The sequence below is a fragment of the Balaenoptera borealis genome (assembly GCF_965194805.1).
Source record: "Balaenoptera borealis genome assembly, chromosome: 20".
Classification (NCBI taxonomy): domain Eukaryota; kingdom Metazoa; phylum Chordata; class Mammalia; order Artiodactyla; family Balaenopteridae; genus Balaenoptera; species Balaenoptera borealis.
This window is the reverse complement of record NC_138879.1, coordinates 47,522,975-47,543,210: the sequence shown is the minus strand read 5'-3', so window position 1 is coordinate 47,543,210 and position 20,236 is coordinate 47,522,975. Positions and strand designations below refer to the sequence as shown.

The 20,236-nt window shown below is 43.8% G+C and overlaps 1 protein-coding gene across 2 annotated transcripts in view; it reads right to left on the bottom strand.

Annotated features, from left to right (window-relative positions):
• Positions 1-6,101: 6,101 nt before the first annotated feature.
• Positions 6,102-20,236, bottom strand: part of VPS53 (VPS53 subunit of GARP complex) — a 125,469-nt gene continuing 111,334 nt past the window's right edge. For both annotated transcript variants that reach the window (XM_082370608.1, XM_082370609.1), the window contains 3 exons: positions 10,321-10,458; positions 8,484-8,588; positions 6,102-8,012 (listed from right to left, as the gene is read on the bottom strand). In XM_082370608.1, coding sequence (XP_082226734.1) covers positions 7,842-8,012; positions 8,484-8,588; positions 10,321-10,458 — 414 coding nt within the window. In that variant the 3' untranslated portion in view covers positions 6,102-7,841. The remainder of the gene's footprint in view (positions 8,013-8,483; positions 8,589-10,320; positions 10,459-20,236) is intronic.

The window sequence follows — 20,236 nt, the reverse complement described above, 5'->3', positions numbered from 1 at the left end:
TCTATCTCAACTATAAAACACCATGTAGCCTTAAAAAGAATGAGTGGCTCTATATACGCTGAGGGAAAAGATATCCAAGATTTCTTGTTTAGCTGTAGAAAAATATGCAAATATGCTTAATATTAATTTTGTTTGCAAAGTGCCCTCCCCACACAGTGTAAGACAGAGAAAGTCTGGAAGGGGAGTAGGACTTTTGATATATTTCTATATTGTTTAAACTTATTAACATGAATACTGTGTACTTTAAAAATGAGTATTATTATTGCAATATTTTATAAGGTGAAGAAAATAGAAACAGCAGTGCAGAAACACTCAAAATCATTGGGGTTAGCAGTCATGAGAGGAGGTCAGTGGAGCGAGCCTTATGCCAGCTTCTTCGCAGAAGCCCTCAGAGCAAAGAGGAACTCCTTGGGCCCGGCTGGGAGACCACGGAGAAGGGCTTCCCCATGAGGAAACCCCACCTGCCAGGCCTGACTGGGACTGAGAGGCTTGATTTGCTGGGGCAACTTAGATTTTTCTCTTGGTTTCTGTGACTGGTGTTTGTATAATCATCAAGAAAATGTTTTACGATTAACTAACCATACTGGTTGACAAAGAGAGTTGTCAAGGGTGCCTGACTCTAAGGCCTTGAGACTGAGGAACTAGGAAAAGGAAGGGGGTGCCCTTTAGAGACGGGGAATTTCAGGAAGGGAGCCAAGTGTACCTGGAGATGCTCCACCCAAGTCGATGATGGGACCTGCAAGCGCACTGGGGTCGGCTGAGGGGGACGGACAAGGGCTACAAATCTGAGAAACCTCAGAAGGCATAGCTGGTGTTTATGCCTGTGATGGGCAGAAAAGTTCTCTGAAGGAGTCTGGAGTGAAAACCACAGGAGGCCTAAAACCTTGGGGCTTAACCACAGTCAAGGTTCAAAAGGAAAAGAGCGTCAGTGACGGAGACCAAGACATTAAGGGAGCCAGGGAAGCAAGGCATCGAGGGAGTGAAGGGAGAATTCCCAGGGGCAGGGAGGACTCACCAAATCCATGGAGAGTGCAAAGACGATGAAAGTGCGGCAAGAAGGTCATCCTTCCAGAGAAGTTTCTGGAAGGTAGTTGAGATGGATGCTGAATAAGAGGGAATGCACATAGGGGCTGGAGGTGATGGCTGTAACCTTTTGTTGGAAATGGTAACAAAGGCCACAAGAGAAGTAGCCCGGGGGCCTGGGAGGGTGGTGGGAGATCAAAGAAAGCATGGAAGCCCTGGTTCACTTCTTCAGGCAGAACGGAAAAGGGGACAAGCTCCGAGAAACTTGGTGGGAGTGCAGGAGCGGGGAGGACGGGACGGGTGGGACTCCAGGGAAGGCCAGCCAGGAGGGTGGAGTGGTGAGTGGCAAGTGGGATATACACAAAGGTGGCTTGGATTTTGCCAGTCCTCTGCACAGTGGAGGGCAAGCTCATGACTGGAACTCTCGAGGTCTCAGTTTCCCAACTGATAAATGAGGAAATTTGACCAAAGTTCTAAAAACAAATAAACCCACATACCACCCAACGCTGATGCTCCAATTCAGAGCTTCCCAACTAGAGAGCTGGGCCGTGGCCGGAGTGCACAGCAAATGCCCACACGGATCCCCTCAGCCCTGGCGAGCCGGTTGGCCGGGGCGGGGGCGGCCCCCTGAAGCAGCCACAGTCCCCGGGCCCATCAATACGGCCCCGGCAGCCTCTTCAATGGGTTTGCCCCAGTGTGATGCCAAGGGAGCACAAATGTCATCATTTCTATGCTTCAAGTCCTGAAAAGGTTGGGAAGCATTGCATGTACACAGACAGATGTGCGAGGCCTCAGGAGTAAGATTTGGGCCTTGTCGGGATTTTGAGAGAAGGATAGGCCTCCTTGCAAATGTTGCCCAAGCCCCCTCCCCCAGTTCCAGTTGCAGAGTTTTGTTCTTAGAAAAGAGCTGCCTCGCACAGGGGCGGGGGGGTCGGGGGGGGGGTCCTTGCCCTCTGATGTCCTCTTTCTAAAGGCGGCAAGGCTCAACCCAGAAGGCGGCCTCCAGCGTGACTCGGACAGGATTTGGGTGACAGTTCAGGGGTGTTGGTGAGTGGGTTGTGGACCTCAGATGAAAAGCTGCTCTCTCCTGTACAAAGGTGACACCGCCAAACACCTCCTCCCCTCTAGCAGCAGCCGCTGATGAGGGCAGCAGCTTCCAAACTGACTTCTGTGGAATCTGGAATTCTTGAGATGTTTTAGGGGGCAAAGGAGCTCCACAAGGCTTTGATTCTAACCTCCCTTTAAGGATGCATACTTTAAGCCTATTCTAAAAACTGAACATTCGAAAGTAATAACATAACATGCAAATGTGTCATTGGTGCAAATATAAGATTTTACAGATCCTTGGTGTGTTAACCTGCACTGCCAGGGCTGTTCCGTCCACGGAGACCTCAGGACAAAGAGTCCTTGTCACATCTGGGTAAGCAAAGAGTATCTGGGATTGGGAGGAGGGCTTGTTTAAAACAAAACTGATACTGTTTGCAAATTCTTAGCTGGATTAAATCAAGATTTCTCTATTCTATGCAACCAAAGCAAAACACAGAAATAAACTGGATGCTGGGGTTGATGCATATCAATTGCCATCCATAACCTTAGCTTTAAAATGCTTTCTATTTAACTGAAACAGTTCCAGTGTTCTCACTGATTTGCTTTGAAAGATACTTGAACTCACAAAATATATTAATAAAATACTTTTATCTATTCGTAGAGTGAGAGTCCCATGTAAAGCTGGGTCTCATAAATTTGAAAACCACTTGTGAAGTGCAAAGAGCATGGACGACACCAGTCCTGGCTCTGCTACTCACGAGCCACACAGCCTTGGGCACATCATTTGCCCCCCAGGCTTCCAGGTCCACAGCCATAAAATCATACCCACTTAACAGGGGTTTTGGTCCAATGAGGTCTCTTAACTATCCAGGAGGCAGTAAATACTCAGTTCCCTCCCCACCCAATAGCATGGAATGGCCTGGATCTCACAATCAGGTATTATTTGCATGCCAGACAGTGGCTGGGCTGCAACTATGGCCCAGGGCTTAATCCCCTGGGACCATAAGGCCCGTCAGCACCCTTCTCTGACGACTGAGTGAGCCAGCCAGCCGAGGGGCCAACACTTGGATCCGTTGAGAGCAGTGCCAGGGTTGCAGCAGGGCGTGGGTATGAGGTTGGGAGAGGGGGTGTCTCTGTGTGTGCACTCATGTTTTCTTTACACAACATTGGCCATTTTTCCATTTGCCTGCTAAAGCGCTTCGGTGGCTGCCCCAGGCAGCCCAATCGCAGGACTTTAGTCTGTGAAGAATTCCGTGGAATGCGGTCTCTTCAGCAGGTGGTGCGCTTCCCCTCTGCTTGAGAAGGGCCTTCCTTTTCCGTCAGCACAAAGCAACCGAGCAGAAGAAGCTGGAGTTTCTCTCCACCGTCTCACCTGGTGCCCCTGAAAGTTGCAGCCTACTTGGTAAATACTTTTCATGGCCCCAGAAGTAAAGGGAAGTTTTGTTGAGAAGCTGTTCTTAATTTCTCACGTGTTGAAGAATCACCCCAAACAGGAGGAGGCACCGGCGATTGTGCAAATTATATTTGATTGCTGAGCAGAGGCTACCAGAGCTCTCAGATTAAGCGATAAACATTCCTAGGGGACAAATCATTTACACAGCTTTTCCTCTGTATCACTCTTATCGCCCGGCATTCTCTGTATCAGTATCCCCAAAGGGGATTGGAAGAACCAGGCGGGTACTTCTCAGCTGATTACAGGGATTCCGCGGGCCTTGGGAAAGGTCTGAACATCTTTGAAAGGCAACTGTGAAGTAATCCGAATAGCTGGTGAACTTCTGGCTTCCCTGTTAGGTCTGCCTGTCCCAAGATAATCTCGCTTAGCATTTTCTGGGCATTAAAGGTCCAAAAAAAAAAAAAAAAAAAAAAAAGAGTGCAGGCAAGAATTTTGTCCCTGCCAGGACTGGCCAGTTGAAATCAGTTCTGTGGACACCGGACACCATTTCTAAAGACATGTTTTTTGGAAAGCAACCTTTGGCAATCCTTCTCATTTGCATTCAGAGGAAATGTGCCACATTTTCCTCAACAGGCAGTCCAGCCAACACCACCGGGGAGGGAGGAAGCTCTTTTCTCAAGTGTCTGCAGGTTTATCCCTAAATGCTACGGAAATAGCAGCTGCCGGGGCAAGGGGAACAGAGGATGGAGAGTCTTTTAAAACGCTTGAGTAAGTCGGATATCCCAGGCAGCAGACCTAAAAAGGCAAAGGTTCCATATGCCGGTGCTTGCTTCAGATGCGGCCTGCACCCAGCAGCAGGCCGTGTCGTCACATGGCCATCCTGTTCAAGTGAGCCCAGGGACAGAGCAAGCGCTGTGGCCACCCACTTGGGGTTCAGGCCTGGCGAGTGATAAGGAGCAGGTCACATTTCACACGGCCTCGTGGCTGACAGAGCGTGTGCACAGCTGGCTCTTGTGTGACCTTCACGGCCCTGTTAATTATACGCGCCCCCCGCCCCCTTTCATGGATTCTGAAAACTGCTTTTGTTTCAAACGGACACATTCTTTATATCCCACTACTTACCTGGTTATGTATGTGAGAAGGAAGAGAACCTGGCAGGTCAATCATCTGGCAGCGTTCTTCTGGGTGGGGTATATGGAAATGTTTCTTTTCTCATCAGATTGATTTCTGGCTACCCTATTGAAGTGGTGAGCTGGTGAAAATAAAGAATGGAAACTAGGGAATGATCTTGAAGCCAACCTAATGGAAGCGCTGCCACAGATTTTCCAGGGCTGAGGGGAACATCAGACTTCCCCAGAGGTTCACTGCAAAATGCCCACCCAGCTATTAAGGAAACAGGATTGACTTACTGTGCACAGGACAGAAGGCCTCTGGCAGTCACATGGAGAAGCAGGCTGTGATTGGAACCGGGAGGCGGAGAAGGGAAAGTCAACGGGATAGAAATTCGGAGCACAGGGAGGATTCCGAATCAGAAGCAGAACGCTTTATACCTATTTACAGAGGGTTTCCACCACCGCTGGACATGCCGGGACCTTGCTGATGAACATCACGTTCTGGTTTCGTGCTGTCAGGGAATGGGCGCATCTTCACCAGGCAGAAGGGCAGACGCCGAGAGGGGAGCCCGGGCTTCATGGGCTTCACGGGCTCGCTAATTCTTTCCCATAGCCTGTTCTGTTTTCTGTCAACAGTGAGGAAATACATCCTAGCAAATGACATCCAGTAATGCTTTAATTAACTGTAGTATTTTATGCTGCGATATGCACCACGAAATCACTTCCAGATGGGGGAAAAATGAATGATATTTACACAAAAAAGCAATCCCGTTATTTCCAGGAATCGATATCTCCCAAAGGTATAGAACCTTGAGGGTCCAGGGGGCTTATCTATTTTGATAAATACTAGAAAGAGACTGGAAAAGTTTCTTTACTGTGTAAAACGTAACAGTACTCTTTCTGCACGCCAGCTTTTCATGTGTCCTTGTTTCCAAGGCTATTGTTTAAATGGCCCAACACAGTTCTAAGGATTTTATTTTTAGCAATCTGACTTGGAGGAGACAAGAAGTGTGAAACACTTGCTTTCACCCTCAAGCAAGCTGGTTATTTTGGAGATTTCTCTTCCTAGAGAGAGGAATTACATTTCCAGCTGTGAACCTGTGGCATTTTCCCTAGCGTTCCGTAAATGGGGGACCAGGGCTCCCTGTCCAATGGCAATTCAGGACGGGCTGCTGCCACGTCCCCTGCATCCCCTGCTCGCTCGCCCTGCCTGCCCGTCACTCTTACATTGGTCCTTGGACGTCTGCTTTCCGTCCGTCCTGTTCCACCTGCACCGAGGAGCTGCCCGAGGCATGAGAAAGTCAGCGCCCTTTCCTGGGAAAGTCCCAGGTACTGGGTCTTTGTTCTTCAAGAGAGGGAGGCGTGGCAACAGTTAGCTTCAATTCCAGAACTGAACTGGAGGTCAAAACACCCCGTCCATGGTGGTTCCCGTTTCCCTGTTATGATCCAAACAGAACTTTCTCCAGCCTGGGCACCTCTAACTAGTAATCAGGAAGTCTGTCCAGAGTAAAAACAGCAGTGAACTCTTTATCAATTATAAATTATGAATATTTATTTTAACCACATAAGGTGACTTTAAGGTTTTTTTTGTTTTTTTTTTAAGGGGCTAGAGAAAGCGGAGGGAAGGAACCGGTACAGTATCTATATAATTTAACTGAATAACAGAGTTGTTAGCTACTGTTTTTATCAATGAGTGCTCCTTTATATATATTATTTCAAAGTGACAGTAATAAATAAACCTTCTGTTTGGGGCTTGATCATCAGAACAAGAAGAATCCTAGTCAGTATGGGGACAGCATGATTTCTGCCATGGTCCCTACCACCAACACAAATTCAAAACTCAAGCTGCTGGCTATCAGCAAAAAAAAAATCTTTACCATTTGGGTACCAGCTCAATTATACAGTAATTACACTTGCTTAGAGTCAGAAAAAATATACATTTATGAAAATGTGCAATAGGAACCCTTCAATAAAGCAAATTTCTGTTACAGTGGTTCTTCACAAGAAGTAAGCATTATAATCACCTATGGAACTTTTAAACCTAGATGCTGGGCCCCACTCCAGACTTAACTGATTCACAATCTCCATGCATCTGTACTTGTAAAAAAAAAAAAAAAAAAAGAGCCCCAGGTGATTCTGATGCAAACCCCCCAGATGAGAAACATGCTCTGTCTGTACAGGACGCACACAGGGCATGCAGCGCCCATCAACAAGACACTTAACGTAACTCCTACTGACTTCTGCTGGCTCCTTGGAGACTACTGACAGTGTAATAAATCAAGAAAGCAACTTCCCTGGCTGTGACCACCACCCAGGGGGCAAAACAGCAGCTTGACATCTCATTGCCATTATGGAGACTTCCAGAAAATGACTCCTCGTGAATGAAACACAAAGACAAGTGTGGATCTGTAAACACTGAGAGTGACAAGAACCAGGTGTGCGAGTCCACTGGGTTTCCAGCTCCCAGGCCGAGGACAGATGGCTGAAGTGGCTGTTTGGAGATGGGCCCATCACCCCTTCTTTCAAGAGTGGGAAGAGAATGTTAACCTCAATTAGCTCGGGCTGGATAACTTTACCAGAGCCACACCATGGCTATCTGGGCAGAGTGAAATCTATCGACTGAGCTGCCCAGGTGCCCCCCCAGCCCCTTCCCTGCCCTTCCAGCGCTTTTCTTATTTAGCCAGCTTTTCCTACTAGGGCTTAGCTAAAGGCCACACCTCTTTCTTCCGTCACACCTGTAATCTTCCACTTCATAACTTGGGCCCTAGAGCCAAGCCCAGAGGACATCTCTTAAGGGTCCGGCCGCAGAGGGAACCTCACACAGCTGCAGGTGGAGGAAGGGGTGAGTTCCAGGCTTTCTCACCCACGGTGCTGGGATAGAAGCATGGAAAGGAACAGGACCACATGCCAGAGGGTGTGACTGCGGGGGTGAGGCTACAGAGTCAGCGACAACTGGACCAGTCGGGAGCAGCCCGGGACCAGCAAGTGAAGCACACGGAACCTTCACCCCCAGCTGCCTCTGCTGCAGGAATCAGGGACCATCTCGACTGCCTTTTTATAATCTGGCTGTTACCCGTCTTCTCCGATTAGGACAGGAATTAAGACAGGACATGGGAGAAACATGTGAATGACCCAAATGCCCCAGGAAGTTTCAAGACTGATGATCTGAGAGTCGGGGAAGCACAGGAGAGGTGGGGGGCTTCCGGGGACCTGGGTGCGGGTGGGGGGGGTCACTGGCCAGGGGGAAAAGTGCCCCTTGGACGCTCCTACAGTCTCTTTTTAATTAGCTTCTCCAGTTTGCGGATGCGAGATGACTCCTGTTCTGGAGTTGGAGCCAGGAGGGACCGCGAGCCGGAGCCTTCGGGCCCTGAGGGCGGGGCGGGGAGCCTCTGGCGGAAGAGCTCCAGCATGCTGCTCTGCTCGCTCCTCTTCAGCCCCTGAGGTGGAGAGAGACAGGAGGGTGACGTCAGCTCTGGCCCCGAAGGGCCCGAGGGCAAGCGCAGTAACTGGTGTTCACTGGGCTGAGGATTAACGCTTTCTTCAGGGAGATACCAGCCCTGGGTGCCAGCCTGGGAGAGAATCAGAGGAAGAGAAGAGGCAGCAGGAGAGGAGGGAGAAGGGGCTGGGAGGGCAGAGGACAGGCGGCAGGATGCGGGAGGGTAGCCTCCTCTCCACCGCAGTCCCGCTGAGCCTGGCTCTCTGCTGGGCGCCAGGGTGCCATCAGAATGGGGACATTCACAGGCCCCGGTTCCTCCTCCTCCTTAAAAGCCTTCTGAGAGTTGGGTCTGCAGCCTGGGCCAGGCACGGGCACTTTGAGATAGCTCCCGGGGGGCCCATATCCCATCCCCCAGTTAACCACCGAGCGTGAGAAGAAGGTGCCCGGGGACGAAACAAAACGCGGAGCTAACCTTCATGTCCAGGATCTTCTGGAAGGTTTCTGTGTTGCAGTCCGTCAGGAGTTTGATGTAGTTGTCCACAAACACCACCAACGGCTCGTGAGGGGCCATCACGACCTACCGAGGGAGAGAGACGAGAGTAGGCCTGTCGGGAACACTCATGATCGGAGGCCGAGGATTATCCTTCCTCACTTGCAGGCCAATCACAAAACGGACTCTGCACGATCTCCTTAGGTGGCAGCAGCAGCTGCAAACCCAGAAATGTCCTGACAGCCTGTTTCATCTCGACATTCAGTTAGAGCAATGTTTCCTAAATTTCCTAAATCATAAATGTAACCTGGATTGCTTCGTAAGTACAGCTTCCTATGTCCCTCCTCTGAAGGTTCTAAAACAGAGGGCCTGGGGGGAGTCCCAGGTGACTTTTTAAATATCAGGACCACGGGAAACACTCTGTTGCAGGGTCCCCTGTTTGAGACATTTCGTAGGTTCGTGGTACCTGCTCCTTCTGTCCTGATGTATCACTGTTCCCGAAGGATGGCCTCAAAAGGCACCGAATTAAGTGGATTTTCTCAAAAACAAAAACCCTAGAACAGCCTCACTCTTTTCAAGACTTAAAATCTGGAACTTCATTTAACTACATCCAATTCATGTACCAACAGCAGGAAAGCAATGGCATCGCAACCCTCACATTCACTGCCATTTGGTTTTCAGTGTGGCGTCTGATTTCCTTCCTCCAGCAGACTTTTTTTTTTTCCCCCAGAGGCAACCATTGCTTCAACTTTCTTTTTTTTTTTTAATTTTTAAAAATTATTTAATTAATTAACTTATTTGGCTGCGTTGGGTCTTCCGTTGCGACGCACGGGCTTCTCTCTAGTTGTGGCACGCGGGCTCCAGAGCAAGCAGGCCCAGTAGCTGCGGCGCGCCGGCCAGCAGACTGGTTTTGTTTTGAATTTCTGAGAATATGACTCAGACTGGCAAGGAGTATTCACTCAGAAATTCTCTCTAAACCCTGCTCTCCACCCTGGTGAGTAAACCAGCTAGGGAAGAAATGGATTAGGCTGCTTCCAGTTTCCTCAGGCCAAAGCCTGAGGTCTGTGTGGGCCCCTCACCTGGTCCCACCCATGTCAGGGCCTGCCGCTACTCTTCACTCCTCCATTATTTGAGTCATTCTGTTTGGAGACAGACCTGAAGGGCCTGCAGGCCCTGGCCTTCTAAGAGCATCCCCTGGCAGTTCCGTTTTTTCTCTAGCCTTCTCTCCCCTCCCCAGTAGGCCCCCTTTCCCCTTGACACGTCCAGATGGAAATCATATGCAGGAGCTCAAGGCTTCAGACATTCTCAGCATCATCACCCCATGTATATTTTATTAAATGGGGCTTTAGAAAACCCATTTGCTGATTAGAATCAGTTATGCAACATCTGTTCAAAGTTCCTCTAAAGTGGCAGAGTTTAGAGCGCCAAAGAGGCTTACGTGGACCGGAGTAACTGAGAGCTGGGCCACAAATCCCTGCTGAGAAGCAGAGAGATCCCTGACTTAGACGCTGATTCACAGTGACAACGCCACCCAACCTCCAATCTTGGTCAAATCTTATTACAAGAGAATCCCACTACGATGAAGAATTCATTCGTCAGATAGAATTACTGACCCCCCAGTAACAGTGCACTGACTTTCAACAATATCTGATGAGGCCAAAGTCTGGTTCAGCCAAAGAATGTGGACAATCTTTTAGGACTGATAGGCATAGGTCCTAACCTGTGCTTTCAAAGACTAGTACTCAGTACTCCTTGGAATAAGCAATCAGATAACCAGGCCCTTTTAACCGAAACCCCCCGAGGAAGACACAAGCCCCACCTTGAGGATCATTTCCGCTCGGGTCATGCCTTTCACCACGATCTTTGTGTAACTGGCTGGGGCTTTCCTCACCACCTGAGAACCGATGGAAGGCAGATCGAGCAGGACCATCTTCAGCGAGTGGGTGTCCAGCAGCAGCTGAGGGAAGAGAGCAGAATAGAACCAGCCGCTTCACAGGGACACGATACCTAGTGCACGCACACTGATAAATAACATTTTCCTGATTTTATATATATATATATATATATTTTTTTTTTTTCATTTTCCTGATTTTAAATGTAATACGCTCTCATTGGAGAAAATTCGGAAAATGAACAAATACAAAAGGAAAAACATGAGTTATAATTACTATGACCCAGGAAAAAACAGTAAGATGCCACAGTTCAATGTGGTATCATTCCCACCAGTTTGTGTGTGTGTATAACAAGCTAGAGTTATACTGTATAGACAGTTTTACAACCTGGTTTTTCCCCTTAATACATGATGTTTTTTGAATTCTATTTTCCCATCTTGGCAGTCTTTAAAAAAAAAATCATGATTTTCAATGGCTATACAGTACTCTATGCTGTGTGTGTGTGTGTAACTTTAATATTTTTAACCATTCCCCTACACTTTGTTTCTAGATTTTTATTATTATAAATAATAAATACTGTGATGAACAGCTCTGCAGATATAATTCTAGGTCTATCAGTGGCATTTCCTTAGGAGACAGTCTTTGGGACAGATCAAAGGATAGGACATTTGGAAGGTTCTTCTTACATATCCTGAACTGCTTTCTGAATGGAATGTACCTATTTACATAGTGCAGACTGCACCCACATCAGCACTGAAAACTGCCATAAAAATTTTGCTTATTCAACAGGCAAAAAATGGTAATTCCGTACTGCTCTATTTTGGATTTCTCTGGCTAGTGAGGATGTAGGAGATTAAATCAAATTTAAACATCAGTATCTTTGCAACAAACTGCCTTTTTCATTCTTTCTTTTTTTTTTTGGTTCTCTTGGATGCCAATTACTTGGAAGGCTATCAACTTTCCTGATTGCCCACCAACTGCAGGCACAGAAATGGCATATATACACTGGCCTGTTCAGACAGTTTCGAAGAATGGAATCACATGCCCACCAACCAGACAAAGGTAGCAGTAGGGTGACAGTCTCGCTACTGCAACTCTGATGGTCAATCTTATGTTCAGGACAGGGCTTGCTGTATCTGCCACTGCCTGCTCCTCTCAGAAAGCTTTCCATAATTATATCAAGCAGGGGTGGAATGGTATCCCTTCAGGCCCTATGACACCCTGAATTCTCTCATTCTCCCTGTACTTTGCTATGGACAGGAGAGTTAACAACTAACGATAAGACAAACTCATTAATGAGAAACACTATTAACTTAATGGTCATGGTGATTATAATTTTGACAATGGTATAAAAATTTGGAGAAGCCATCAGTGTTTTACTTGGGATAACACAGAGGGAAATATTGCTCTCAAAAAATGGTGAGGTATTGAAACAGACTGATTCTGAAGTTTATATATGGAGAGGCAAAATAGACCCAGAATAGCTAACGCGATATTAAAGGAGAAGAACAAAGTTGGAGGACTGATCCTATCCAACTTCCAGACTTATAATAAAGCTACAGTAGGGACTTCCCTGGTGGTCCAGTGGTTAAGACTCCGCACTCCCAATGCAGGGGGCCTGGGTTCGATCCCTGGTCAGGGAACTAGATCCCACATGCCACAGCTAAAAGATCCCGCATGCCACAACTAAAGATCCTGCATGCTGCAATGAAGATCTCGCACATGGCAACGAAGATCCTGTGTGCCACAACTAAGACCAAGTGAAGCTAAATAAATAAATAAATAAAATAAAATAAAATAAAGCTACAGTAATCAAGACAGTTTAGTACTGGTGAAAGAATAGATAAATAGATCAACTGAGAAGAAAAAGCCCAGAAATAAATCCACACAAATATAGTCAACTGATCATTCACAAAGGAGCAAAGGCAATTCAATGGAACAAAGACAGTCTTTCCAACAAATGGTGCTGGAACAGCTGGACATCTATGTTCGAAAAATAAAAATAAAAGGGAATCTAGACACAGACCTTACACCCTTCACAAAAACTAAATCAAAATGGATTACAGACCTAAATGTAAAACAAAAAACTATAAAACTCCTTGAAGATAACACAGGAGAAAACCTAGATGACCTTGGGTATGGTGATGACTTTTTAGATATAACACCAAAGATATGATCTGTGAAAGAAATAATCGATAAACTGGACTTCATTAAAATGAAAAACTTGGGCTTCCCTGGTGGCACAGTGGTTAAGAATCCGCCTGCCAATGCAGGGGACACGGGTTTGAGCCCTGGTCCGGGAAGATCCCACATGCCGCGGAGCAACTAAGCCGTGCGCCACAACTACTGAGCCCACATGCCTGGAGCCTGTGCTCTGCAACAAGAGAAGCCACTGCAATGAGAAGCCCGCGCACCACAACGAAGAGTAGCCCCTGCTCGCTGCAACTAGAGAGAGCCTGCACACAGCAACGAAGACCTAACACAGCCAAATAAATAAATAAATAAATAAATAAATAAATAAATAAATAAAATTTACCAAAAATAATAATAATAAAATAAAATAAAATGAAAAACTTTTGCCATCCAAAAGACAATGTCAAGGGAATGAGAAAACAAGCCACAGACTGGGAGAAAATATTTGCAAAAGATACATCTTATAAAGGACTGTCATCTAAAATATACAAAGCTTTTTAAGAAAAACTCAACAGTAAGAAAACAAACAACCCAACTGAAAAATGGGCCCAAGAGCTTAACAGAGACCTCACCAAAGAAGATATAGAGATGACAAGTAAGCACTTGAAAAGATGCTTCATATCCTTGTCATCAGGGAAATGCAAATTAAATCAGCCACGAGGTACCACTATACATCTATCAGAATGGCTGAGATCTGGAACGCTGACAACACCAAATGCTGCTGAGGACGTAGAGCAACAGAACTCTCATGAATTGCTGGTGGAAACGCACAATGTTACAGACGCTTTGGAAGACAGTTTGGTGGCTTCTTATATTAAAACTAAACATACTCTAACCATACAATCTAGCAATCATGCTACTCGTTATTTGTCTAGAGTTGAAAACTTATGTTCAAAAACCTGCACACGGATGTTTTTAACAGCTTTATTCATAATTGCCAAAACTTGGAAGCAAACAAGATAACCTTCAGTAGCTGAATGGAGAAACTGTGGCACACCCAGACAATGGATTGTTACTCAGTGCTAAAAAGAAATGAGCTATCAAGATATGAAGGAATCTTAGGGCCTTCCCTGGTGGTGCAATGGTTGGGAATCTGCCTGCCAGTGCAGGGAACATGGGTTCGAGCCCTGGTCTGGGAAGATCCCACATGCCGCAGAGCAACTAAGCCCGTGCGCCACAACTACTGAGTCTGTGCTCCAGAGCCCACCAGCCACAACCACTGAGCCTGCATCACAACTACTGAAGCCCACGCGCCTAGAGCCCGTGCTCCACAACAAGAGAAGAAGCCACCGCAGTTAGAAGCCCATGCACTGCAATGAAGAGTAGCCCCCACTCGCTGCAACTAGAGAAAGCCCGTGTACAGCAACGAAGACCCAACGCAGCCACACACAAAAAAAAAGATATGAAGGAAACTTAAATGCACATGACTAAGTGAAAAGGCCAATCTGAAAAGGCTACATATTGTATGATTCCAACTCTATGACGTTCTGGCAAAGGCAAAACTATGGAGGAAGAAAAAGATCAGTGGTTGCCAGGGGTTGGGGGTGGTGGGTAAGATGAACTGGTGGAGCACAGAGGCTTTTTAGGGCAGTGAAACTACTCTGTATAATACCATGATGGTGGATACATGTCATTATACATTTGTCCAAAGCCACAGACTGTATAACACCTAGAGTGTAAACTGTAACACTGTAATGTAAACTATAGACTTTGAATGATAATGATGTGTCAACACAAGTTCGTTGATTGTAACAAATGTACCACCCTGATAGGAGATGTTGATGATGCGGGAGGCTATGCTTCTGTGGGGCAGGGAGTATACGGGAACTCTCTGTACCTGCCCCTCGACTTTGCTGTGAACCTTAAACTGCTCTAAAAAATATAAAGCTTTAATTTTAAAAAACAGTGGGAAGCTACACTAAGGAAAGAGTAATTTCATGCACTAATGTTGCTATTCGAAGGCCTAAGCTCTGTAGGTCATTCAATGGCAGACCAGGAAAGTGCTAGGATATTTTGGACTTTTCTAGGTTTCCAGAGATGAACATTCTTACTCTCCTAGTGTCTGTTTTTTGAGAAGGCCATGGGCTCACAGAGAAAGGCACCCAAGCATTCAGAAGGCAGATAAGTATAGACTGTCAGAGGCACCCCCACAAAGCGCCTGGTATCAGAGTGGTTCCCAGAGCCCCACGGGAAGTGAGCACTGCTCATCCTCAGACGGAACCCAGCACGTGCCTCTAAAAAACAAGTATGCTCAATTCCATGCAGATTAAAAACCCAGATATAAAAAGAAAAACATTAAGAAGAAAACAGATTATTTCTGTAGGGAAGAGAAGAATGTGAGACAGAGGAAAGATGGAAAAATCTACCTTAAAATAACATAAGTCTATAACAAAAGACACATAAACAAAGTAAAAAGACACAAACCGGGAGAGGATGTCTGCAATACTGCCAAAGGGATAATACTCAGAACACATAACGATTCCCGAAAATCAATAAGAAAAAGACCAGCAACCTCAGTAGCAAGAATAACAGTGGTGTGGCAAAGATCTGAACAGGCAACTCACACACACAAAAACAAAACAGAAACAAAAACGAACAAACCACAGCTCAAGCACTCACAAGGTGTGTGAAATGATACTTAACCTTATTAGTAATCCAGTAAATCAAAACCACAATTGTGTACCATTTCGTACTCATCAGAAAGGCAAAAGTAAAAAGGTAAAAAATACCAAGTGTTGGCATGCATATGGTGCAATGAAACTCACACTTAGGATGAGAGTATAAATTGGTTGAGGCACTTTGGGGGAAACTCAGTACTATTTCCTTAGTGGAAGATGTGCATAACCCGTAACACAGCACTCATATCCTTTAGAAAAATTCTTGCCCATGTTAAAAAAAAAAAACAAAAAAAACCCGATTCCCTGCATCCACTGTTTGTAAAAGCAGAGGACTGGAAACAACGTAAATGCCCATCAACGGTAGAATGGATAAACAAATGGTGGCATATTCATGCAATGGAATATGATATTGAAGTTAAAATGAGTGAACACAAACAACCTATACCAACATAGATAAATCTCAGAAAACATTATGTTGGGCAAAAAAAGCAAGTGGGGAAATGATATGTATAGTACCATTTGTATAAAGTTTAAAAATATGTAAAACAAAATTATATATCTTTTGTGAATAGATACACATGTAACATATCAAAACACATACGGGAATGATAAAAATCAAAATCAGAATAGTGATTACCTCTGGGCATGTAGGGAGGTGAGCGGAAGGGTAGGGTCCACGGGGGACTTCAGCCATAACTGTAATGATTTACATTATATAAAAAAGATCTAAAGCAAATGTGGGAACATGTTAAGATTTGACTAAGCTGAGCAGGAAGCTGATATTCTTGACATTATTTTCTATACTTTTATTAACTGGAACTATGTCTTTTTCTTCTTCTTCTTTTTTTTCCACACTATGTTATTTGAGGCCTAGTGAGGGTTCAACTTTATCTTCCATACAGCAAAATTTCAGAGCCTTGTCAAAATCAAAGGCATGTCTTGGCATTATTTGCTAGCAGGAAAAAAAAAATCAGTGATTATTTAAAACTGTATGGGGATACTTCCTGTTTTTTCTGTACTTTCTATTTCCCAGAGATATATTATATGCATAAATAATTGTACAGTCTTAAGTGACAGGAAGAGTTTTGAATGAGCCAGACATAACTCTCTAGTGTCTCCCATATTTTGAGAGATAGGACTTTTTCAATTCCCGGCCAGTCACAATAAAATTTTGTCCTCACCAGACAGCTGTACAGATGGAAACCTTCGTTTCAGGTTTTACCGGAAGTAATGTAGTCAGAAAAGGTGGGAGCTTGTCTGATAGGCTTAGCAACTGTCTGTGGGCAATGAAGGTGAAAGGCCCCATTTATCATGAAAATCTGCTGGCTTTCATCTTTGAAAATAGCTAAAAGTTCATCCCCTTAGGCATGAGGCATTGGGCAAGAGGTGGCCATCCACCAAATTTGTTTGAGCCTCAGAGATAAATTTTGGGGTGGTGTGGCTCATGTTCTTGATGGGCTACTGGGGTGCAGATCTGGCCAGCATGCTATGCCTGGGAAGGGTCATCACCCAGCAATGGAAAGCTCTGAGGGGTTTACTTCTTAAAGAGCCCCTACCACTCTTGGGGGTCATCATGACTATCATAGTGACGGAAACCTTGAGTAGACAAGATAAAAAGCCCACTGCTAGAAGGTAAAGGACCATATATACAACGCTAAGTTTCAAGGAAGTGACACAGAAGAGACAGTTCAAAATATGAAGAATGGATGGACCAAGGTGAGGACATGCCTAGTTTCTTTCCTCTTTTCTTTTTTTTAAAATTTAGGTGTAACTTTCATACAGTAAAGTACACAAAGACCAAGTACATAGCTTGATAAACTATTACATATGTATACACCTATTGCCTCATTAAAGATATGGGACATTTCTCCATCGACAGAAGAATGGATAAAGAGATGTGGCATATATATATATGGCATATAAGATGTTATGGAAAAACCCGAACGAACTTTTTGGCCAACCCAACACACACACACGCACGCACGCACGCACGCACGCACGAAAAATGGAATACTACTCAGCCATAAAAAGAATGAAATAATGCCATTTGCAGCAACATGGATGGACCTAGAGATTATCATACTAAGTGAAGTAAGTCAGACAGAGAAAGACAAATATCATATGATATCCCTTATATTTGGAATCTAAATGGAATGATACAAATGAACTTATTTACAAAACAGAAACAGACTCACAGACACAGAAAACAAACTTATGGTTACCAAAGGGGAAAGGGCAGGGGGATAAATTAGGAGTTTGGGATTAGCAGATACACACTACTATATATAAAATAGATTAACAATAAAGTTCTACTATATAGCACAGGGAACTATATTCAGTTATCTTGTAATAACCTATAATGGAAAAGAGTATGAAAAAGAATATACACATACATAACTGAATCACTCTGCTGTACACCAGAAATTAATACAATATTATAAATCAACTATACTTCAATTTTTAAAAAATTAAAAAAAAAAAAAGATATGGGACATTTCTTGCATCCCAGAATGCTCCCTCAGGTTCTCTTCCAGTCAACGCTCTCTCTTCCTTCCTAATAAAGATGACCACTCTTCTGCCCTCTGTCACTCAGGATTGGTTTACTGCTCATTAATGTGCTATGAACATTCTTGTATATGCCTTTGGTGGCCATACGCCCTTATTTCTCTGGGGTGGCATCTATGCAGAATTGCCGGTTCAAGGAGTAAGCATATGTTTAGCTTTAGTACAGACTGCCAGATAGTTTTCCAATTTGGTTGTGCCGATTTCCATTCCTACCAGCAATGCATGAAAGTTCCAGTTGCTTCACATCCTCACCAACACTTGGTATCGTTGACCTTTTTAATTTTAGCCATTCTAATATCATTGTGACTTTAATTTACATTTCCCTGGATGATTAATATGCTTTTTGGCTTTTTTGGTGAGCTTCTTTCTGAAGTGCCTATTCAAATCTTTTGTCATTTTTCTACTGATTGATCATCTTTTTCTAATTGATTTGTTGAGGTTTTTTTTTTAAGTAATTTTTTCAACTTTATTGAGGAATAATTGACAAATATACTTTTAACTGCATATACTTAAAGTGTACAAGGCGATTATTTGATATACATATATATTGTGCAATGATAACCAAGATCAAGATAATTAACTCTCCTTTTGTGTATGTGGTAAGAATGCTTAAGATCTACTCTCAGTAAATTTCAAGTATATCATACCATATTATTAATTACAGTCACCATGCTGTACATTAGGTCCTGAGAACTTATTCATCTTAGAACTGAAAGTGTGTACCCTTTGACCTACATCTCCCCATTTCCCCCTTCCCCCAGCCCCTGGCAACTAACATTCTATTCCCTGTTTCTATGAAATTGGTTTTTTTTTTTTTTCCTTTTAAGATTCCACATATAAGTGATATGTTGAGAGATTTTTAAAAGTATATACTTAGAATATGAGTACTTTGTTACATATATTGCAAATATCATCTGCTACTCTGGCTTGTCTTTTGAGAAAAAGAAGTCCTTAATTTTAAGTACTCCAAATAATCTCTTCTTTTATGATTGGTACTTTTAATGTTTTGTTAAGGAATCTTTGCCTAACCTACGGTCATAAAAATATTCTCTTATTAGCTTCCAGAAGTTTTGTTGTCTTATCTTTCACTTTCAGAGCTATAATCCACCTGGAATTGATTTTTTAAAAACTGAGATACAATATACCATAAAATTCACCTTTTAAAAGTGTACCATTCAGTTCCAGACATCTCAACACGCCACAAATAAATTCCATACCCATTAGTGATCACATCTCTTTTCCTCCTCTCCTCCACCCCTTGCCAACCATTAGTCTACTTTCTGTCTTGTGGATTTGCCTGTTCTGGACATTCCATATAAATGGAATCATACGTTATGTGACCTTTTGTCTGTGGCTTCTTTCACTTAGCATAATGTTCTCAAGGTTCATCTATGTTGTAGCATGTGTAAGTATTTCACTTCTATTTAGAGCTGAATAATATTCCCTTGTAAGATTAAACCATTTTCTTTATCCATTCATCAACTGATGGGCATTTGAGTTGTTTCTACTTTTTGGCTATTATGAATAATGCTGCTTTGAATAATGCTGCACAAGTGTTTGCGTGAACATACTTTTCCAATTCTTTTGGGTTTCTATCTAGGAGTGGAATTGCTGGGTTACATGGGAACTCTATGTTTAACATTTTGAGAAAATGCCAAATTGTTTCCCAAAACGGCTGCAGCATTTTCCATTTCCAGTGTATGAGGGTTCTAATTTCTCCACGTCCTTGCTGGAACTGACTTTCCTATATGGTGTGTGGTTAAGGTCAAGATTAATTTTTTTTCCACATGGATATTCAATTACCCAGCACTGTTTACTGAGAAGACCATCCCTTCCCAACTGAATTAGTGCCGTTTTTGTCATAAATCAAGTGTCTATGTATGTGTGGGTCTATTTCTGAACTTGATTCTGTTCTGTTGGCCCATTTGTCCCTGTGTGCTTAATTAATTCAGCATTAAAATAAGTCTTGGTATTCTGAGGTTTAAATCCTCCAACTCTGTGCTCTTTCTTTAGAGTTATTTTAGCTATTCTTGGTCTCTGCACTTCCATCCAACTTTTAGAATCAACTTATCAATTTCCTTTCACACCCACATCCACCCACCCCTACTGGGATTTTACTGTATCTAGAGATTAATTTTGGAAGAATTGACATTTTAAAAATATTGAGTCCTTTAATACATGAATATGAGCTTTCCTGACATTTTAAAGGTCTTCTTTAATGTCTCTTAATATTGTATCATTTTCTGTGTAGAAGACTAGCACATTTTTTAATAAACTTATTCCTAGCTATTTAATGTCTCCTAATGCTACTGTATATGGTTTCATTAAAAATTTTTCATTTTAAATTGTTTGTTGCTGTTATATGCAAATATTAAAAATAATTTAAATACTGACCTTATATCCCACACCCCTACTAAATTTATATTCTAATAGTTTGTCCGTAGATTCTTTTGGATATTGTCATTCA